This window comes from Emys orbicularis, chromosome 1 (assembly GCF_028017835.1).
Source record: "Emys orbicularis isolate rEmyOrb1 chromosome 1, rEmyOrb1.hap1, whole genome shotgun sequence".
Taxonomy (NCBI): domain Eukaryota; kingdom Metazoa; phylum Chordata; order Testudines; family Emydidae; genus Emys; species Emys orbicularis.
This window is the reverse complement of record NC_088683.1, coordinates 366,854,586-366,878,512: the sequence shown is the minus strand read 5'-3', so window position 1 is coordinate 366,878,512 and position 23,927 is coordinate 366,854,586. Positions and strand designations below refer to the sequence as shown.

Below are 23,927 nucleotides of genomic sequence, written 5' to 3'. Positions count from 1 at the left end.
TATTAAACAGAATGGGTGTCCCCATTCTGGGGTACTCTCTTCAAACTGGACACTTCCCTTACCCACCTATCACTACATTAAATTCAACACAAATATTATTTATTAAACAGCAAAGGTTCAAGGAAACAAGGGAGCTGCTCTGTGGACACGGGAATATCACAAACAGCATCTCTGGGACATAAGGAAAGTTCACAATCTGTTCCTCACACTTTCCAGGCCTCCTGCCCGGGCCCTGGCTGTGCTGTGGTGATACCCCACATATGGCACCTGCTCTAGGTGGCAGGATCTTTCTCCCCCCCCCCCCCCATCAGATTCATGTCAGATTCGAGTCAGTGGATGCAGGCGAGCAGCTTCTGCAGGTGTATTTGCCCACTTTGTCACGAAGCTCTTTCGTTTTGATCCCATAAATGATAGGGTTGAGCATGGGGGGAAGGAGGAAATAGAGGTTGGCCAAGATGATGAGAACATGGGGGGCGATGCCCTGACCGAACCGGTGTGTCAGAATGGAGAAGAGGAAGGGAGGATAGGACGTCAGCATCACAAAGATGTGGGCTGTGCAGGTGTTGAGGGCTTTCTGGTAGGCTCCCTTGGAGGAGATTCTGAGGACAGCCCTAATGATCAGACCATAGGACAGGACAATGAGTGTCAGGTCTAACCCGATGACTACAATTGCTACCACCAAGCCGTACATCCTGTTTACTGTGATGTCCCCACACGACGTCTTTGCCACGGCTATGTGGTCACAGAACATATGGGGGATAATGCGGTTGGCACAGAATGGCTGCCTGCTCAGGAGCAGGGGCAGAGGCAGAGTGCAGAGAACAGCTCTCATCAAACCCACGAGCCCTAGCTTAGCTATTCGTGCATTGGTGAGGATGGTGGTGTATCTCAGAGGGTTGCAAATGGCAATGTAGCGATCGAAGGCCATTGTCACTAGGATGGCTGAGTGCATCACAGAAGATGTGTGAAGGAAGAACATCTGGGTGAGGCAGCCACCCACAGTAATGCCTTTCAAATTGAACCAAAAGATACACAGTGCCTTCGGCACAATGAAGGTAGGTGTGGCAATGTCTGTGAGCGCCAGCATGCAGAGCAGCAGGTACATCGGCTTGTGCAGAGTCTTCTCTTTGCCTACAACAAACAGAATCATGGAATGTCCAAAAAGGCCGATAATGTAGACCATAGTTAAAGGGATGGAAATCCAGATGTGGGCAGCTTCCAGGCCAGGGATGCCTGCTAGGATGAGTGTTGAAGGGTCAAAGGGGGTGAGGTTAAAAGCTGCCATGAGATGGTCGATGCATCGATCAGGATCAGAAATGCTCAAGGTGCCTGTGAAGGGAGAGAAGCACAGCGAGGGGGTTAAACACTTTATAACAAATAGTACGGTAAATATTTTAGTTATTACCAATCTAGAAAGGGGGGTAAGCAGTGAGGTGGCAACATTTGCAGAGGGCACCAGATTATTTAGAGCATAGTCAAGTACAGAGAAGTCCTCAGAGGGAGCTAACCAAGCAAGCTGAATGGGCAGCATGATGGCAGATGAACTATGATAGCTATAACTGAAACGTGAATGCTAATTGAATGGAAAATCTTGAACTCCTCAAACACCTAACAAGGTTCTAATTTAACTGTATGTATTCAGGACCGGGACCTGTAAGTCATGATACACAGCTTTGTGAAACCCTGCTCAAAGTTCAAGCATGGACAGTAACTTAGCAAAACATTGGGATCCAGAAGGAGGGGGATGGGAAATTGTAGAGAAAATACAACAGTCAATGTTTCACCTTCCCCTAGCCTCCTCTGTGTAGTACTGGGCACCCTTCTTACACGGGATATTGCAGAACTAGAAGGGTTCAGGGAAGGGTAATGAGAATGATCAAGGACCCGGGGAAACAATCATACAGAGAGAGATTGAAAAGCCTGGGATTGTTACCTTACAAAGGAGATGAATTAGAGGGGACATGAGAAAAGTCTGTAAAATACTGACTGTTAGAGAGTAGATCGAGAATGTGTTTTCCCTGTTTCATGACGCAAGATCAAAAGGACAATCAATTACACTGAAATGTGGCAAATTTAAAACAGAAAAAAGAGTGATTTCTTAACTCAATTCCTAATTAGACTGAGAAACTCATTGCCACAAATGGTAGTTGAGGCCATGAGCTAAGTAAGAATCAGGAAGGGTTTGGAAATTTGCATGGATAGTGAGACTATCCAGTTACAATAATTACAACTAAATAAATATTTTGGCAAGCCTATATGCCCACATATCAGGGCAAAAGCCAATCTGTAGCTGTTAGGCATGAAGATGACACCCTCTTCATGGTTAGGTTATCCCCCCATCCTCCTAGTGCTGGGTGTCTTACATCTTCTTCTGCAGCACCAGGGGCTGTCACTGTTAGAGAGAGGACACTGGACTAGATGGACCATAGGCTTCATCCATGATGAAAATTCCTATGTTGGAAAGGAGCCAAATTTCCTCTATGGAAACAGACATTATCATGCTGTACTCAACAAATGTGTATGAAGGGCACAGGGGTCTTGGTATTTAAGGCTACAGGCCTGCACCTCTGGTAATTCCCTTGTTTCTTTTGGTGAGACACTTTGTTGCAGGCACCCAGATATGTGTGACACTATGTCTGCGCTACTGCAGTAAGTCGACTTAAGTTACGCTACCCCAGCTTGGTGAATAACGTAGCTGTAGTCGACATAATTTAGGTCAACTTACTGCAGTGCCTACACTGTGCTGGGTCAACAGAAGACAGTCTCCCGTCTACGTACCTTATTCTCCTCATCTGGAGATTCATACTTCATACTGTTCGGAGTTTGGACCAGGGCAGGACGGTACAGCTCTGGGTCCTGGGAGGCACCTCACCCATGCAGAGGAAGAGCTGTGGTGAGCATGGGGCAGCTCAGAGGTTGTGGGATCCAGGGATGACTGAGGAGCATGGAGAAGACACTGGCGAGCAGCGTGCTGTTGGAATCAGGGCTGCCTAGGATGGGGAAGGAGAGTACAGACAGGGGGTCAGAGTATGATGGGAGACCGAATCAGCTGAGGAGCAAAGTGTGACGGGTTCCCCATTGAGTGTCAACTGGAACTGGGGTTCCACTGAGCCCTCTGCCTCACCAGACTGGGGTCCCTCTCTCTATGTGCTGCTCTGACAAGCTGCAGACCCGCTCCCCTCCCTGCATCTCTACCAGCATTCAAAGAGGCAGGACACACCCAGCTGCTCTCTGGCCAGCCACTGCATGAACCCACAATATAGAGGCTACAACCAAAATAACTCCCTAGCCTAGGACCAAGAGCTGTACCATCCTGCCCTGGTCCAAACTCCGAACACTATGAATTTGTTACCTTGCACCAACAATCACAAAGAAAATGTTAATTTCAGTAGCGTGGCCCATGTGTCCATGTACATGCTTCTCCCCGCCTCCACCACCCCAGTGCTGCTTGCCTATCCCTGTACAACCCAGACCTGCTCCCACCACCCTCAGCACTGCCTGCTTCTCTTGGTACACCTCATTCCCTGCCCTAACAACCCTCAGCACTGCCCTCCTGTCCGTGTACACACCACTCCTCTCCCCCACGACCCTCAGTGCTGCCCACCTGCCCGTACAACCCGCTCTCTCTCCCAGAACCCACAGGGCTGCCCACCTGTCCATGTATATCCGACTCCCTGCTCCAGAACCCCCAGTGCTGGCCTCTTGTCCATGTAATTCCCCGACCCCCACAACTTCCAGCCCTATCACACAGTGATACCCCTCACCCAGGACCAAAACCAGGTGCCAGACCCCACAGAGACAGTGACAGCTCACAGACAGCTCACAGAACTTCCTCAAACTACGTTAAACTCACTGTCTGCCTGCACTGGCTAAAAGGGGGAGATCAGCCTGAACTGCCTTTCTGGGGGCAAAGGGAACCCCAGCAACAGCTCAGCCTGTGCAGGGAAGGAGAGAGGGACAGACCCAGCAGAAGGGAGAGAGGATGTGACACTAAAGTGAGCAACTCTTCCTCAAAATGCCAAAACTTCAATTTATTGCAGCCTGTTAGAAAACCAGACACCCCTTCCTGAGGCTGCTTTTCCATGTTGGCAATTGCTGACATCGCCACTAAACTTTAGTGGGGTTGCTCATGGGAGGCGGGATGGTATGGATGGGGGATGGTGTCAGAGACAATCTGATATAAATATGTCCATGTTATGTTACTGAGACAGTCTCTTGGCCCAGGTGGCCTTGTTACACCTTTTGTCTGTGCATTAGGCAGGATGTGCAGTCCCTATTTCGTCCAGTTTCATGACTCTGAGCCACAGTGACCTGGATACTGCACATCCCCCACCCCGCCCTCGCCAAACACACACACACACTGCGTGTTCCTGGACCTCCCCCACTGAGATTTCCATCATTGGCTGGTTTCCTCTAAGCCAGAAACATGCTTTTATTTGACTGCCTTTTGGTGCTTCTCATCCTCTCCGGAACCAGAGATGCAGGGGCACAGAGAGAGAACACTCCTCTCCCTCCATGAAAAAAATTGTTATCCTAATTGTTCTGAACCTCTAAGCCTGTGAATTCAAGATTTCAGCAACTCACCTACCAGTTCTTCTTTGGTCCAAACGAGCTCACCCATCCATAGAGGCTACAAGACAATGCCAGTTGAAGTCACTGGAAGCTCATGACCAGAGTAAAGCAGGCCATTTTTTTTAAGTCCCTACACATAGATTTAGGGTGAACTCCTGGCCATATTATGAGATTTGCCAGTGATCTCGAAGGGACCAGATTCACCTTTGGTGTTTAAGTTTCGGCTGTGAAAATCACGGCTTCGGGTCCTATTATAGAAAGTGCTATTCTGTTAGGGAGCTGAAAGATTTTGAAGGAAATCCCAAGTTTATGAGGGGTTCTGAGATAGTGCTACTGAGACAGATAGAAGGAGAAAGTAAGAGACAAGGAACTGATCTTAAAAACAAATATTTGTCTAAACTATTTCCAATACATTTGTAGTTCCAATTTTACGAATCCCTTGATCCTGCTGACAATACTAAACAGTTTAAGTCGCTGTCCTGGTCAATTCCTGCCCAGATGGTTCTTGACCTGAACCCCGGAAACCTTCCTGAGCCCTTAGCACTAACTTTAATGCAGAAACAGACAACTCACCGAAATCCCATTCAGCAGAGTGAGGAAATCTCCTTACTGTGACCGGAAGGCAGAACCCTGAGAATCAGTGTATGAATCTCACACGTCTGACACTTGGCGTGCTGGACAGCAGCCTTTATGATTCCCATGTGTAGTCCCTGTGGACACTCAGGTTAATCAGCACTCCCTGACAATTCCCTCGGCTCCGTGAGCAGTGGGAAGAGCAGTAAATAGACCCTGGAGAACTTCAGCCGGAGAGCCTCCCCTGGGAGTGAAGAAATGATTTGCCAATATCAGGGGCTCAGATTCCAAGGGGAAACTGAGTCTTGCAAACTGTTCAACCCAGCAATTGATGATGGCTTTCTTTTCTGTGTGAAATGTACCGCCATCTGCACTATGTGTGGGAATGTGGCCACAAGATATGGGACCAAAAACCATTATCAATTGATCGTAGTAGTGTACCGCTGCATACCGCCCATGCAGTCGTATGACATGATCCTGAATCGATGCAAGCTGAAGGGTGTGGAAAAGGCTTTCTTCTCTCAGGATTCTAGCATCAAAGGTATTTGCCAGTATCCCTTTGTGAGGTCTAAAGTGGATATATATCTGGCATACTCTCTGCCTCGGATAAGCATCACATTTCAATACTGTGTTGATCTTTCAGAAATCGATGCAGAAACAGGTTGTTCTATCCTGTATCAGAAGTAGCACCATGGGAATTCTCCACTCACTGTGTGACCTGGAGTTTATCTCATATGGTATCCCGCATTTTACAAGGGAACAGCCTCAAAGTTTCCCTGATCTGTTGCCCGCGGTGTGCAGTCTGGAAGCCATCAAAACTGCTGTAACTACCCAGCTGGGCTGGCCCTTTTTCACACTTCTTTGCTGGTGATTGTATCTCTCCAGGCCCTGTTATCCCCAACACAACAGCAGATGGTGCCACACACCCAACTGAGTTACCAGACGGCTTTCCTAAACCACCCAAGTACACAAGTACAAACAACAGACATCAACCAATTTCCCAGCTGCAAAGGCTCAGTTCCCCCTGCCCCCGACTGGAGTATAAACCCAAATTTATACTGTATTTCAATGCACAGGGATCTGTACAATGTAAGCTCCTTAATACTGTTTACCCTCCCCTCGATGTGGGAAGGATATGCAACAAGCCTGTGTTAACCAAGCTGAGATTTTCCCCAGATACTTCTCTCAAAGGCACACTGGTTTAGATAAAGCAAAAAACAAGTTTAACTACAGAAAGATAGATTTTAAGTGATCATAAGTGATACATCAAAGCAAATTACCTGTCAAATAAACAAAACCAAAAACTAAGCCTAAAATACTAGATAGATTGGATATGAATTAGCAATTTTTCACCCTGGCTAGTGATACAAACAGTCCACGAGGTTTCCATACACAGGCTAGACATCCTTTTAGCCTGGAACCAGCACTTCCCACAGTTTAGTCTTTGTCCCTTGGGTGCTTCCAGGAGTTCTCTTGTGTGGTGAGTGAGGCCACTATTTGATGTTACACCCCGCCTTATATAGCTTTAACATATGGTGGGAATTCATTGTTCCAATGGCCCATTACCCTGACTAGGCCCTTCACAACCCACTGTCTAGACTGGAAGCATTTTGCCTTGTGGGTGTCACCGAGGTGTACTTACATTGTAAACAAATTAAGTTAAACTTTGTATTAAGTTTGGGTTGCTGAAAACAAAAACAAAAACGGAAAACAAACAAAAAACTTTACTATGTTAACTAACAAAAGTTGTTTAAGTTGCATCCCGCAGAGCAAAGACCCCCAAAAATATCACACCCTGAAGACACCAGAAAATATCAGTATACAGTAAAGAAACTCCCAAACATCAAGAAAAGAAAAATGAAGTGCTTTATAAATAAGAGACTGGTCAAATACACCTCTATCTACCATATATGGACAATGAAGTTAACAATCATCTAAAAACCACTAGCTGGACCAGGATAAACTGTCATTTAATTTAAACTTGGTTACTGTGTACATAAGAACATAAGAACATAAGAAAGGCCGTACTGGGTCAGACCAAAGGTCCATCTAGCCCAGTATCTGTCTACCGACAGTGGCCAATGCCAGGTGCCCCAGAGGGAGTGAACCTAACAGGCAATGATCAAGTGATCTCTCTCCTGCCATCCATCTCCATCCTCTGACGAACAGAGGCTAGGGACACCATTCTTACCCATCCTGGCTAATAGCCATTTATGGACTTAGCCACCATGAATTTATCCAGTCCCCTTTTAAACATTGTTATAGTCCTAGCCTTCACAACCTCCTCAGGTAAGGAGTTCCACAAGTTGACTGTGCGCTGCGTGAAGAAGAACTTCCTTTTATTTGTTTTAAACCTGCTGCCTATTAATTTCTTTTGGTGACCCCTAGTTCTTGTATTATGGGAATAAGTAAATAACTTTTCCTTATCCACTTTCTCAACATCACTCATGATTTTATATACCTCTATCATGTCCCCCCTTAGTCTTCTCTTTTCCAAACTGAAGAGTCCTAGCCTCTTTAATCTTTCCTCATATGGGACCCTCTCTAAACCCTTAATCATTTTAGTTGCTCTTTTCTGAACCTTTTCTAGTGCTAGAATATCTTTTTTGAGGTGAGGAGACCACATCTGTACACAGTATTCGAGATGTGGGCGAACCATGGATTTATATAAGGGCAATAATATATTCTCAGTCTTATTCTCTATCCCCTTTTTAATGATTCCTAACAACCTGTTTGCTTTTTTGACCGCCTCTGCACACTGCGTGGACATCTTTAGAGAACTATCCACGATGACGCCAAGATCTTTTTCCTGACTCGTTGTAGCTAAATTAGCCCCCATCATGTTGTATGTATAGTTGGGGTTATTTTTTCCAATGTGCATTACTTTACATTTATCCACATTAAATTTCATTTGCCATTTTGTTGCCCAATCACTTAGTTTTGTGAGATCTTTTTGAAGTTCTTCACAATCTGCTTTGGTCTTAACTATCTTGAGTAGTTTAGTATCATCTGCAAACTTTGCCACCTCACTGTTTACCCCTTTCTCCAGATCATTTATGAATAAATTGAATAGGATAGGTCCTAGGACTGACCCTTGGGGAACACCACTAGTTACCCCTCTCCATTCTGAGAATTTACCATTAATTCCTACCCTTTGTTCCCTGTCCTTTAACCAGTTCTCAATCCATGAAAGGACCTTCCCTTTTATCCCATGACAGCTTAATTTACGTAAGAGCCTTTGGTGAGGGACCTTGTCAAAGGCTTTCTGGAAATCTAAGTACATTATGTCCACCGGATCCCCCTTGCCCACATGTTTGTTGACCCCTTCAAAGAACTCTAATAGATTAGTAAGACACGATTTCCCTTTACAGAAACCATGTTGACTATTGCTCAAGAGTTTATCTTTTTCTATGTGTCTGACAATTTTGTTCTTTACTATTGTTTCAACTAATTTGCCCGGTACCGACGTTAGACTTACCGGTCTGTAATTGCCGGGATCACCCCTAGAGCCCTTTTTAAATATTGGCGTTACATTAGCTAACTTCCAGTCATTGGGTACCGAAGCCGATTTAAAGGACAGGTTACAAACCTTAGTTAATAGTTCCGCAACTTCACATTTGAGTTCTTTCAGAACTCTTGGGTGAATGCCATCTGGTCCCGGTGACTTGTTAATGTTGAGTTTATCAATTAATTCCAAAACCTCCTCTAGTGATACTTCAATCTGTGACAGTTCCTCAGATTTGTCACCTACAAAAGCCAGCTCAGGTTTGGGAATCTCCCTAACATCCTCAGCCGTGAAGACTGAAGCAAAGAATCCATTTAGTTTCTCCGCAATGACTTTATCATCTTTAAGCGCTCCTTTTGTATTTTCATCGTCAAGGGGCCCCACTGGTTGTTTAGCAGGCTTCCTGCTTCTGATGTACTTAAAAAACATTTTGTTATTACCTTTGGAGTTTTTGGCTAGCCGTTCTTCAAACTCCTCTTTGGCTTTTCTTATTACACTCTTGCACTTAAGTTGGCAGTGTTTGTGCTCCTTTCTATTTGCCTCACTAGGATTTGACTTCCACTTTTTAAAGGAAGTCTTTTTATCTCTCACTGCTTCTTTTACATGGTTGTTAAGCCACGGTGGCTCTTTTTTAGTTCTTTTACTGTTTTTCTTAATTTGGGGTATACATTGAAGTTGAGCCTCTATTATGGTGTCTTTAAAAAGGGCCCACGCAACTTGCAGGGATTTCACTTTAGTCACTGAACCTTTTAACTTTTGTCTAACTAACCCCCTCATTTTTGTATAGTTCCCCCTTTTGAAATTAAAGGCCACAGTGTTGGACAGTTGAGGTGTTCTTCCCACCACAGGGATGTTGAATGCTATTGTATTATGGTCACTATTTCCAAGCGGTCCCGCTATAGTTACCTCTTGGACCAGCTCCTGCGCTCCACTCAGGATTAAATCTAGAGTCACCTCTCCCCTTGTGGGTTCCCGTACCAGCTGCTCCATGAAGCAGTCATTTAAAGTATCGAGAAATTTTATCTCTGCATTTCGTCCTGAAGTGAAATGTTCCCAGTCAATATGGGGATAATTGAAATCCCCCACTATTATTGGGTTCTTAATTTTGATAGCCTCTCTAATTTCCCTTAGCATTTCATCATCACTATTACTGTCCTGGTCAGGTGGTCGATAATAGATCCCTAATGTTATATTTTTACTAGAGCATGAAATTTCTATCCATAGAGACTCTATGGAACCTGTGGATTCGCTTAAGATTTTTACTTCATTTGAATCTACACTTTCTTTAACATATAGTGCCACTCCTCCCCCTGCACGGCCTGTTCTGTCCTTCCGATATATTTTGTACCCCGGAATGATTGTGTCCCATTGATTGCTCTCAGTCCACCAGGTTTCTGTGATGCCTATTATATCTATATCCTCCTTTATCACAAGGCACTCTAGTTCACCCATCTTATTATTTAGACTTCTGGCATTTGTGTACAAGCACTTTAAAAACTTGTCCCTGTTTATTAGCCTGTCTTTTTCTGATGTGCCAGATTCTTTTTTATGTGGCTGTTTATCATCTGATCCGGCCCTTACATTATACTTTTCAGTCCTCTGCTCCTGACTATAACCTGGAGATTCTCTATCATCAGACTCTCCCCTAAGGGAAGTCTGTGTCCGATCCACACGCTCCTCTGCAACAGTCGGCTTTCCCCCATCTCCTAGTTTAAAAACTGCTCTACAACCTTTTTAATGTTTAGTGCCAGCAGTCTGGTTCCACTTTGGTTTAGGTGGAGCCCATCTCTCCTGTATAGGCTCCTCCCATCCCAGAAGTTTCCCCAGTTCCTAATGAACGTGAACCCCTCCTCTCTACACCATCATCTCATCCACGCATTGAGACTCTGAAGCTCTGCCTGCCTACCTGGCCCTGCGCGTGGAACTGGGAGCATTTCTGAAAATGCCACCATAGAGGTCCTGGATTTCAGTCTCTTCCCTAGCAGCCTAAATTTGGCTTCCAGGACATCTCTCCTACCCTTCCCTATGTCATTGGTACCTACATGTACCACGACCACCGGCTCCTCCCCAGCACTACACATAAGTCTATCTAGATGCCTCGAGAGATCCGCAACCTTCGCACCAGGCAGGCAAGTCACCATACGGTTCTCCCGGTCATCACAGACCCAGCTATCTACATTTCTAATAATCGAATCTCCCATTACTAACACCTGCCTTTTCCTAGAAACTGGAGTTCCCTCCCCCGGAGAGGCAACCTCAGTGCGAGAGGCAACCCCAGAACCATCTGGAAGGAGGGTCCCAACTACGGGAAAGTTTCCCTCTGCTCCCATTGACTGCTTTACTTCCCTGGGCCCTTCTTCCTCCTTAACAGCACAGGTGCTGTCTAAGCGGAGGTGGGACAATTCTACAGTGTCCCGGAAAGCCTCATCAACATACCTCTCTGCCTCTCTCAGCTCCTCCAGTTCCGCCACCCTGGCCTCCAAAGTCCGTACATGGTCTCTGAGGGCCAGGAGCTCCTTGCACCGACTGCACACATACGCCACCCGCCCACAGGGCAGGTAATCATACATGCAACAGTCGGTGCAATAAACTGGATAGCCCCCACTCTGCTGCTGGGCTTCTGCCTGCATTGTATCCTAGTTAGTGAAAGGGTGGTTTACAGAAGGGAGTTTTGGAGTGTAAAAACAACTGTATTTTTGCTGTACTAATGTATTATCATTGTACTGTTGTATTTTTGCTGTATTGTATTATTGCTGTACAACATTTACAGTGTGCATAACCTTGCCAAACTGTTTAACCAACACACAGGTAAAAATCAACAAACGAATGGCAGCAAACAACATAAAGGCAAGAAGAAACAAATTGGTTAAAAAAATTGCTACACAGTAACTACAAATTAAATATATAAATTCCCTGTTAGTATTGGTCACAATTTGGAATCAGTAACACTGCATCCTAACTGAGGCACATGTTATTCAAAACAATTTTGTTCAGTGTCTGGATACCAATACTAAATCCTGACACAGCAATATTTAATACATTCGTTACTGTCCGTTAAGTAGGTTATCTGAAAAATAGCATCCATAAGAAACAAGTGGATCTATGTCAACTACTGGTGTATCGCAGAGCAGTTCAACCAATGGAACAGAGATGCTAGCCACTTCTGTTTCCTGCCCAGTGAAACTTACCAGAGGGTGACAACCACCAGTAAGGGGAATCTATAACATGAATGGACAATACTGTGTAGTAACTAATTACAATATATTTATATATAAAGGCCTCAGTGGTAGTGTCACTACTCCAAATTTCTGTTTTACTTCTCATATACATAGCACTGTGGGACACACTATCACAATCCCTATCCCAGTATTTCAAAACACTCAGTCTACTACTAATAATGATACAGACGGTAACTGTCATTGCCCTCATAAAAGTGGGTTGCTATCTGCAGTACCACAAGGGCCAAACTCCAACAACAAATTGGAAAAGAATTGTTATGCTTGAATATAAAGTGCTGTTATATGTACACATACATACTATACATATATGTTCATATACACTACAAATATATATGCCATATCCATATTATTTATATATATTAATTATTTGGGAGTGCCTCTAAGGCTCAATCATAATACTACATTCCTCAGTCATGGTCCAGGGCCTAACATTCCCAGGCCCACCATAAGGGACTAAAAAATAATTGGATAATAAAATCTGTCTATCAGTCGTATGTGGGAATGTGCAGACTAAAAAAAACAAATGGGGTATGAGTGTATGGATGGTAAAATAAAATAACCACATATTTGTTGTGTTTAGCTCACTGGGTTATCTTTAGTCCATGCATTATGCTTTTCCGGAATGATGGGTAAACATCCTCCCCATAAAAAGACAAAAAGGGGGGGAATGTAGTAAGATGAGGCCCTGAAACATAAACCCTTATATCAGAGGCCCGGTATGAGGCCTAAGGCCTGAACTAAGGTAATGTTCAAGACTTTGCTAACATAAAGCAAAGTTAAGCTGTGAGCCAGAGGCAGGCCCTGCTCACAGAAGCTGGCAAGGAAAGAGCTGATGCTGTAAGAAGATACATACCTAAAAGGTACTGAACACTAGATAGCAGAACACTCCAATACTTGCACATTCCACACACACAACAAGGAACAAGCTGACCCATCCTAAAGACAGGGGTAAAAGGGTAATATGATGGATAGACTTGTTTTGTTTGAACCAACATGTACAAGGTGAGAGGTGGTACCTTGCTACATAGAGGGGTTGTACCTTGTTACGTAGAGGGGTTGCACCCCAATACGTCAGGAATGATGTGTAACTTGTTTGTACCTGTGTATAAGAATACATCCCTGGGGCAGTGTCTTTGTCCGGCCGAGGGGGCAGTGGAAAGTCCCGCCACTGACTGAGCTGTCCATTGTCAGGGGGCAGAGATTCGTAGTATGTCCTGTAGAGTCTGCTGGAAACTATTACTGTGCTTCGTTTGACAATAAACCTGGCTCGGGTTCCTTCGTACCTTACAAGAGTCTGTGGTCATTGGGGGGTCTCTCAGGGTCTGCTGTGTCAGTGATCTGTGCAGAGCTGGGGCAGCACACAGAGGGAACACACGCACGCAGCCGACTGATATCAACATTGAATAGAGCAGAGCACCACACCGGGAGCATCTGACAACACTTGGTTTGAGATTGTTTTGGGCCAAAAGATACGGAGAATTTTTCTGAGGCAGATTGTATAGAATGAAGACAGTTTGGATATGTCAGACGTTCTCATTCCCCAGCATTCTGTACTATAAAGTAGTGTTGAAAGTATGCAGCTCTGATAAATCTTGAGTTTTGTTTTGTTGTTGTATTTTGATGATTTCCAGACTGTATTTAAGCTCCTGAAGGTGTTCCCGGATTTATTGATTTTTTTCCAGATGTCCTGGCTTGTTCCACCGTCCTGGCTGATGGTGATGCCCAAATATTGTTTCTACATTGGTGAGAACATATTCCTCAATCTGTACTGGTGATGGTGAGGCAATATTAAAGGTCATGGTATCTGTCTTATTGCGGTTGATTTTCAGTCCAAATTGCTGGCTGAATGTGTTGAGTCGAGTTGTTTTTTCTTGGATATGGTGCTGGATATGTGATAGGAGAGCGACATCATCTGCAAAGTCCAGGTCTTCAAGGGATGAAAAGAGTGTCCATTTAATGCCTCTTGGCATGTCTTCTGTTGTACGCTGCATTACCCAGTCGATGGCAATGTTGAAGAGGATTTCAGACATGACATGCCCCTGACATACTCCTGTTTTGACTTCAAAACTGAGCTCACTGTGATCAACACTGCATGTTAAGTTGAAATAGAAGCTTTTAATTATGTTGATCATACGGAAAGGGACTCCATATGCCTGCAGAATGTGCCATAGGCTGGTCCTATCAATGCTATCAAAAGCCTTCTCAAAGTCTTTGAAATTTATGTGGAGTTGCCGTTGCCATTCTAAGCACTGTTATATTAGGTTTTGTAGAGTGAAGATCTGGTCTGTGCATCCACGCCCCTTCCGAAAACCAGCTTGATCTCTTCTGAGAACACTATCAACTGCCTCTGATATATGCTGGACAATGATCTTACACAATACTTTGCTTGGCACAGATAAAAGTGTGATACCACGCCAGTTATTACAATTACTGAGAGTTCTTTTCTTTGGTATCTTCACTATAACCCCATTGGTCCACTCATCTGGCACTTTCCCCCTTTCCCACATTGATGTAAATAGAGGGGTCAGGATAGATGCTGCTAATTTAAGATTTACCTTGAACAATTCTGCATTCAAGTTATCCTTGCCAGCAGCTTTCCTATTTTTTTAAGGATTTGATGGCTTGAATGATTGGAGGATTGGGCCAAAATAAATCTGATGAGGTTCAAAAAGGACAAGTGCAGACTCCTGCACTTAGACAGGAAGAATCCAATGCACCGCTACAGGCTGGGGACTGTCTCGCTAAGCTGCAGTTCTGCAGAAAAGGACCCGGGGATTACAGTGTACGAGAAGCTGGCTATGAATCAGCAGTGTGCCCTTGTTGCCAAGAAGGCCAATGGCATATTGGGTTGTATTAGTAGGAGCACTGCCAGCAGATCAAGGGAAGTGATTATTCCACTCTATTCGGCACTCGTGAGGCCACACCTGAAGTATTGTGTCCAGTTTTGGTCCCCTCACTACAGAAGGGATGTGAACAAATTGGAGAGAGTCCAGTGGAGGGCAACAAAGATGGTTACGGGCCTGAGGCACATTACTTACGAGGAGAGGCTGAGGGAACTGGGGTTATTTAGTCTGCAGAAGAGATGAGTGAGGGGGGCTTTGTTAGCAGCCTTCAACTACCTGAAGGGGGGTCCCAAAGAGGATGGAGCTTGGCTGTTCTCAGAGGTGGCAGATGACAGAACAAGGAGTAATAGTCTCAAGTTGCAGTGGGGGAGGTCTAGGTTGGACATTAGGAAACACTATTTCACTAGGAGGGTGGTGAAGCACTGGAATAGGTTACCTAGGGAGGTGATAGAATCTCCATCCTTAGAGGTTTTTAAGGCCTCGCTTGACAAAGCCCTGGCTGGGATGATTTAGTTGATGTTGGTCCTGCTTTGAGGAGGGGAATGGACTAGATGACCTCCTGAGGTCTCTTCCAACCCTACTATGCTATGATTCTATGATTCTATGATCTCTTCCTTAGTTGGGGTGTCTGTCCTGATATAAATACCACACCATGAATACTGTGTAAAGAGAGCGGTGTGACGGATTCAGTCACAGAGATCCCCTTGGGACTGTTGCCTGATGTGCTGAAATTCCTCTGACACCCTTTTCCCTGCCAGCTTGGGACTCCAGAACCCTGCCTTGTTGAGTCAGACACACTAGCCTGCAGCAACCCAGGCCCAGCGTCTGGGCCATGCCCCCAAAGCTTCAGACTTTAGCTAAAAACAGCTCAGCAGGTTACCTGTCTTCAGCAACCAGACACCCAGCTTCCAATGGGATCCAAACCCCAAATAAATCAGTTTTACTCTGTAAAAAGATTATACAGGGTTAATTCGTAAATTGTTCACCCTCTATACCACTGATAGAGAGATATGCACAGTTGTTTGCTCCCCCAGGTATTAATCATTTACTCCGGGTTTACTAATGAACAAAAGTGATTTTGTTAAGTATAAAAAGTAGGATTTAAGTGGTTCCAAGTAATAACAGACAGAGCAAAGTAAGTCATAAAGCAAAATAAAACAAAACACACAAGTCTAAGCCTAATACAGTAAGAAACTGATTACAGGTAAAAAGAACAAGGAGTACTTGTGGCACCTTAGAGACTAACACATGTATGTATTTATTTAGTCTCTAAGGTGCCACAAGTACTCCTCATTCTTTTTACTGATACAGACTAACACGGCTACCACTCTGAAACCTGATTACAGGTAATATCTCACCCTCAAAGATGTTCCAATAAGCTACTTTCACAGACTAGACTCCTTTCTACTCTGGGCCCGATTCTTTCCCCTGGTACAGTCTTCGTTATATCCAGCAGAAATCTCAGGTGGTAAGCACGGATTTTCTCATGACTGGCAGCCCCTTTTGTCCTGCTCCACCCCCTTTTATAGGTTTGGCACAAGGTGGGAATCTTTTGTCTGTGCTTGTCCTCACCCCCGCCTCATCAATGGAAAAGTACAAGGATTAAGATGGATTACAGTATCATGTGACATGGTCACATGTCACTGTAAGACCTCTAGGCTCCATTCTTCCTGGGTTGGCCCACATGTACACAGGAAGGATTGCAGGTAAATTAACCATTTACAACCAATTGTCCTCGTCAATGGGAGCCATCAAGATTCTAAACCACCATTAATGGCCCACAATTTGCGTAATTGCTATAGGACCTCAGAGTAATCCTTCATATTTCTATCTTCAGATACAAGAATGATACATGCATACAAATAGGAGGAATATATTCAGTAGTTTATAATCTTTGTTATGATACCTTACAAGAGACATTTTGCATAAAGCATATTCCAGTTACATCATATTCACACTCATAAGCATATTTCCATAAAACATATGGAGTGCAACATCACAAAGGGCAACAAAAATAATTAGGGGTATGGAACAGCTTACATCTGAGGAGAGATTTAAAAGACTGGGACTTTTCAGCTTGGATAAGAGACAACTAAGAGCGGATATGATAGAGGTCTATAAAATTGTAAATGGTGTGGAGAAAGTGAACACAAACGTCTTGTTTACTCCTTCACATAACACAAGAACCAGGGTGCCCCCAAGGAAATTAATAGGCATCAGGATTAAAACAAAGAAAAGGAAGTGCTACATACAACACACAGTCAACCTGTGGAACTCATTGCCAGGAGATGCTGTGAAGGCAAAAACTATAATGGGGTTCAAAAAGAATGAGATAAGTTCATGGACGATAGGTCCCTCAATGGCTGTTAGCCAAGGTGTTCAGGGATGCAACCCCATATTTTGGGTGTCTGTAGCCTCTGTCTGCCAGATGATGGGATCTGACAACAGCAGATGGATCCCTTTATAATACCTCTATTCTGTTCTTTCCCTCTGAAGCACCTGACATTGACCCTTGTCAGGATTCTGGACTAGATGGACCATTGTTCTGACCCAGTATGGCCAATCTTATGTTCTGATCTGAGTCTCCTTTTTCTTCTCTACGTGCTGGACCTCATATTTGATGGGGCCCACATGCCTCATTACCTCAAACGGTCCCTGCCATTGAACCAGTAATTTGAACAGCAAACTTGGTAGTAACAATAAAACTCAATCCCCCAGTCTGAACACTCGCAGCTGAACCCCTTTGCTCTAAGCCTTCTCTTGTACCTGTTCTTCATTTAGCAAAATTCTTCTAGCAAACGCCCACAAAATCTGGAGGCAATTTGCTTCCCATACAGCAGATCAAAGGGAGAAAACTTGGAGGCTTGAGGCACCTTCCTGATAGCAAGCAGGAGGCGGGGGAAGAGTTAGTCACAATGTTTGCAATCCGAGGCTACAAACTTCTTTAACATCGCCATCAAACTTCGGTGATATCACTCTACCAACCCATCATTTTGGAGATGGTAGATCGACGTACTTTATGTCTTTACCCTTCGTACGTGGCACAGTTCTTTCATTAGTTGTAAAGTGAAGTTAGGTCCTTGACTAGAAAGTATTTATTTAGATAAAGGAATTTCATGAGTTTGTTTGCTCATTTGGCTCATAGCCAGTGTGCTAGGACTATGCCTTAATGGAAATAAACCTGGTCGAGTGCCTTTGTCACTGAACTGTGTCTGTGGTCTTTCTTTACGAGTAACGTCAAGCTCTGCTGAATTAACACGCTCCTTATCTGTTAATACTGATAACACTGGCGCTCGAAGGACAGAAGCACTGAGTAGCCTGAACAGCGTTACTGAGGCATCAAGATTCCAGCCTTTAGCATTTGAAAACATCCAGCTGACACTCTGAGCCTAGGGGTGAACAAATCGACTATCTGCAGCAAATCAGCGACTGTGGTGCCTCCTCCTCAGTTGCCGGGGTTCCACCACAGTGAGTTGTTCATAGGAATTGATAAGGAAGTCATGGACTACATGACTTTCAGAGACCTCCATGCTATTTTCCACTTCAGCTCCGGGGCAGAGGAGCCAGGGCTGTCGGCCAGCAGGGGCCCCCGATCTCTCAGCTGCCATGGGTGGCCAAGGACCAGAAGCTCCTACCAGCCATGGGTGGCGGGGGCAGTCAGACACCATAATAGATGCTCAACTTAAATGTATACCCAAAATTTAAAAAAACAAGAGAACCAAAAAAGTGTCACCGTGGCTAAACAATAAAATAAAAGAAGCAGTGAGAGGCATAAAGGGAAATCTCTCCCCTTCCACTAGAACTGTCCAAGGACTCCACAAAATAATAGTAGAAATGAGATAGCAGCTAATCTAAGTTGTGAAGGACTTTGTACTGCAAGTGATTCAATCACCTGAACATTTGGTGGCAATCTCTGTTTCATCTGTTTCACAAACTCCAAGATGAAATCTCGACACCGACTTTTGACATCTTCGAGAACTGGAATGCTTACTGTGTATTTTGAAAGTTCCCACTAAAAGTGACTTAAAAATTGGCTGCATACAGTGGTAAGTTATTGCACTCCAAGGTGTTGTCACAGCAGTTTGGTACCCGGGTATTTCAGAACCCACAACAGGGGCAACTTAATTATTTCACTTCAGGCGGTGTCAGGAATAAATCAATTGGAAGACGGCAATTCTGTCTGATAAAGGAAGAAATCCAAGTAAGCATGCTCTTGTCTAGCACTGCAGTTTATTAGATTTAAGCACACAGAGACATAAGCAGTAGGTCTAGAACATCCCAGATATTTACCTAACACCTGGAACGGTTTAGAGTAATTAACAGCAGGTTTGCAGTGGCCAGTTGCTCCCCCACCAGGGATAAAGAGTGTCAGGAAAAAATGTCTCTCAACATGGCTTCAGAGGACTGCTCCAAAGTACATTGTATTAGCTAATTTTGTATAACTTCTACAAAACACATAGGTCATAGTGACCCCTACTGGACCACCACTTTTCCTAACTTTCAATAAACTTGTAATATCAGAGGCATCTAGACTCAAGGTTATCATCCATTTATATTCTTTCATTCTCACATATTTATTTATTTGTCTGTCCACTCCTCTCATTATTACACTGGTCTACAATTTTTGAGAAGTCGTCTGCTTCAGAGATAAAATGTGCTATTTATTATGTATTTTGATGTGCTGAATTCAAATATGACAATTAAAACAACTGATTGGCTACTGTTTCTAAGATATTTAAGTTTTTACATTTTATGTCTATGTATATTGTGTAGATAGTAGAGTTTTAATCATAAATTGTAAACCTAGGTCTTTTCATGTGTTTATGGTTGCTTTACATGATAATATTTCACCTGTCCTGTTTATGTAACACTTTAAAAATCAGCAAAAGGGTTATATAAATAAAATTTATTATGAAACAAAAGGCAAAAAACTATTCTGTACATAGCTTAGTCCTATTCAGTGTCTACTCGGCGCTTCTTGGCTTGTCTCTTGTATTCATTAAATGGAGCATCTCTTGTCACTGTCCAGCAATAGTCTGCAAGCATTGATGGGCTCCATTTGCCCTGATAGCGTTTCTCCATTGTTGCAATGTCCTGGTGAAATCGCTCGTCGCTCACTGCTCCGCAGTTCGGTGGAAAAAAATCTAGATGAGAGTGCAAAAAATGTATCTTTAGTGACATGTTGCAACCAAGGCTTTTGTATGCCTTGAGGAGGTTTTCCACCAACAACCTATAGTTGTCTGCCTTGTTGTTTCTGAGAAAATTTATTGCCACTAACTGGAAGGCTTTCCATGCCGTCTTTTCCTTGCCACGCAGTGCATGGTCAAATGCATCATCTCGAAGAAGTTCACGAATCTGAGGACCAACAAAGACACCTTCCTTTATCTTAGCTTCACTTAACCTTGGAAATTTTCCACGGAGGTACTTGAAAGCTGCTTGTGTTTTGTCAATGGCCTTGACAAAGTTCTTCATCAGACCCAGCTTGATGTGTAAGGGTGGTAACAAAATCTTCCTTGATTCAACAAGTGGTGGATGCTGAACACTTTCCCTCCCAGGCTCCAATGACTGTCGGAGTGGCTAATCTTTCTTGATGTAGTGGGAATCTCTTGCACGGCTATCCCATTCACAGAGAAAACAGCAGTACTTTGTGTATCCAGTCTGCAGACCAAGCAAGAGAGCAACAACCTTCAAATTGCCACAAAGCTGCCACTGATGTTGGTCATAGTTTATGCACCTCAAAAGTTGTTTCATGTTGTCATAGGTTTCCTTCATATGGACTGCATGACCAACTGGAATTGATGGCAAAACATTGCCATTATGCACTAAAACAGCTTTAAGACTCTTCTTCGATGAATCAATGAACAGTCTCCACTCATCTGGATCGTGAACGATGTTGAGGGCTGCCATCACCCCATCGATGTTGTTGCAGGCTACAAGATCACCTTCCATGAAGAAGAATGGGACAAGATCCTTTTGACGGTCATGGAACATGGAAACCCTAACATCACCTGCCAGGAGATTCCACTGCTGTAGTCTGGAGCTCAACAGCTCTGCCTTACTCTTGGGTAGTTCCAAATCCCTGACAAGGTCATTCAGTTCACCTTGTGTTATGAGGTGTGGTTCACAGGAGGAGGATGGGAGAAAATGTGGGTCCTGTGACATTGATGGTTCAGGACCAGAAGTTTCATCCTCTTCCTCTTCCTCGTCTGACTCAAGTGAGAATGATTCTGGTGCATCAGGAACCGGCAGTCCTTCTCCGTGGGGTACTGGGCGTATAGCTGATGGAATGTTTGGATAATGCACAGTCCACTTTTTCTTCTTTGACACACCTTTCCCAACTGGAGGCACCATGCAGAAGTAACAATTGCTGGTATGATCTGTTGGCTCTCTCCAAATCATTGGCACTGCAAAAGGCATAGATTTCCTTTTCCTGTTCAACCACTGGCGAAGATTTGTTGCACAAGTGTTGCAGCATATGTGTGGGGCCCACCTCTTGTCCTGCTCTCCAATTTTGCAGCCAAAATAAAGGTGATAGGCTTTCTTAACCATAGTGGTTATACTGCGCTTTTGTGAGGCAAAAGTCACTTCACCACAAACATAGCAGAAGTTATCTGCACTGTTCACACAAGTACGAGGCATCTCTGCTCACTTTGGCTAAACAGAAATGTGTCCCTTTGCAAAATCAAACACTGACAAATAAGAGAGCACGACACTGTATGATTTCTAGAGCTGATATAGGGCAATTTGTTCAGCAGAGTGATGTAAGCTTCGTTATGATTGCATCATCCATGACTTCTAGGAATAACATGACGCAATTCATACCATGTATGACGCAATGCCAGCTTCAGATTGCATCATTCATTGTTTTGCCTAAAAAGCAAGTACTGTCCAAACCCAGTCATAGATTTATTCATAGATCCAGTCAAAGATGTATTTTAGTCATTTCTGGTTTAAATTGAGATCCCTTCCCTTTATAACTCACTTATCCTCCGCCATTCCCAAGTCAAGGGTCGTATATACTGACCCAATAGCATATCTTGAAAACTAGAGCCAATCAACAATTCTAAGCATCATTTTCGTTCTCAGTGACCCAGAATTAGTAAAGTTTGACTACATTTATTTCAGAGGCATTTTGGCTGTAGAGCAGTGTTATCAGAAACTACTAGCAAGATTTTGACCTTGCATTTAAAAGCCTGCTTTCCAATTAACCCTTAATTATGTGGTGTTCTATTTTATTAATTCATAGTGACTGAGTGTACATCATAGAGTTACAATTGGCTTGATCACATTCTGGAATAAACACCCCTCAAATCCAGGGTAACACAGTCCAGTTCTCACAAACACACAGTTTCACAACTCTCACCAATAAGCTCTAGTACAATGTCCTCAATTCCTGCAGCAACTTTCCCATATTAAAGCTTTCCAACTCAAATACCTGGTTTATCTGCCAGGATTTCTGAAGGATTGCACGTAGAAAAAACAGGTAAATTTTGCTCACCAGATCACTGTACATGTGATACATAAGTTCAGCATTGTAGTTGCTTTCTTTGTCTTTGTTTATCAGAAAGTGTAGCTTCAGTTCACTAAACTGATCAAGAATCCTGTTCACACAGGGTATAATGGAAATCCACCTTGTTTCAGAAAGCTGCAGAATATTCTGGTGGTCTGGAAACCACGGAAAGGCTGAGTGACTGCGTGTGTGGAGGTGGGGGCTGATAGGTGACACTGAAAGGGATCGGTGATGGTCAGGGAGGGGGAACTCAGCAACAGAGAGAGCAGTGCTTTATTATGGAGTGATAAGATGTTTGGTGTGAGGACATTCTCAGAATGTGAACTTCCACAATACTGAGCTCACCCAAACTGGGACACAGCACCCTTGATTAATAAGGAGATATCCTTCCCCCTCTTGTCACGCAGGTTTAAAGTCAGTGGCTACAGGTGATACCTTTCTGCAGGTGTATTTGCCCACTTTGTCACAAAGCTCTTTCGTTTTGATCCCATAAATGATAGGGTTGAACATGGGGAGGGGGGAAGGAGGAAATAGAGATTGGCCAAGATAATGTGAACATGGGGGGCGATTCTCTAATCGAACCGGTGTGTGAGAGTGGAGAAGAGGAAGGGAGGATAAGACATCAACATCACACACATGTGAGCTGTGCAGGTGTTGAGGGCTTTCTGGTGGGCTTTCTTGGAGGAGATTCTGAGGACAGCCCTGATGATCAGACCATAGGACAGGGCAATGAGCGTCAGGTGTAACCCAATGACTAGAAACGCCATCACCAAACCATACATATTGTTGACTGTGATGTCCCCACACGACATCTTTGCCACAGCCATGTGGTCGCAGAATGTGTGGGGGATAATGCGGTTGGCACAGAATGGCAGCCTGCTCAGGAGCACGAGCAGGGGCAGGATGAACAGAACAGCTCTCATCAAACCCACTAGCCCTAGCTTAGCTATTCGTGTGTTGGTGAGGATGGTGGCATATCTCAGAGGGTTACATATGGCAATGTAACGATCAAAGGCCATTGTCACGAGGACAGTTGAGTGCATCATGGGAACCCCGTGAAGGAAGAACATCTGGGTGAGGCAGCCACTCACTGTAAAATCTTTCAAATTGAACCAAAATATACACAGTACCTTCGGCATGACAGAGGTAGACGTGCCAATGTCTGTGAGCGCCAGCATGCAGAGCAGCAGGTACATCAGCTTGTGCGGGATCTGCTCTTGGCCTACAACAAACAAAACCATGAAATTTCCCAACAGGCCAATAAGGTAGAACGTAGAGAAAGGGATGGAAATCCAGACGTGAGCAGCTTCCAAGCCAGGGATACCCATTAGGATGAATGTTGAAGGGTCAGAGGGGGTGAGGTTGAAAAGTGCCATGAAGTGGTCGATTCTTCAATCGGGCTCAGAAATGCTCAAGGTGCCTGTGAAGGGAGAGAAGCAGAGCAAGTCGGTTATACACTTTATAACAAATATTGTGGTAAATACTTCATAATTATTAAAAGTCTAGAAAAGGGGGTGAATAGTGAGATGGCAATATTTACAGATGGCACCACATTATTTAGGTCATAGTCAAGTCTAGAGAAGTCATCAGAGGGAACCCATATCAATAACTGCAAGGTGTCTGCCCACTGGAGGGAAAAGCTTGAACTCCTCATATACCATAAAAGGTTCTAATTTAACTTTATG

General features: G+C 44.1%; 1 protein-coding gene and 1 pseudogene across 1 annotated transcript; both read right to left on the bottom strand.

Annotated features, from left to right (window-relative positions):
* Nucleotides 1–313: 313 nt before the first annotated feature.
* LOC135873552 (olfactory receptor 52D1-like) lies at nucleotides 314–1,321 on the bottom strand. The gene has a single exon (XM_065398153.1). It carries the CDS (start codon nucleotides 1,283–1,285, stop codon nucleotides 314–316), a length of 972 nt encoding a protein of 323 aa, XP_065254225.1. The 5' UTR covers nucleotides 1,286–1,321.
* A 21,320-nt stretch (nucleotides 1,322–22,641) lies between these two features.
* On the bottom strand, nucleotides 22,642–23,618 carry LOC135873544 (olfactory receptor 52P1-like; annotated as a pseudogene).
* Between the last annotated feature and the right edge of the window lie 309 nt (nucleotides 23,619–23,927).

What these genes read in the sequence shown, in the direction of transcription:
- LOC135873552 (XM_065398153.1), bottom strand. Translation starts at nt 1,285, where the DNA reads ATGGCAGCTTTTAACCTCACCCCCTTTGACCCTTCAACACTCATCCTA.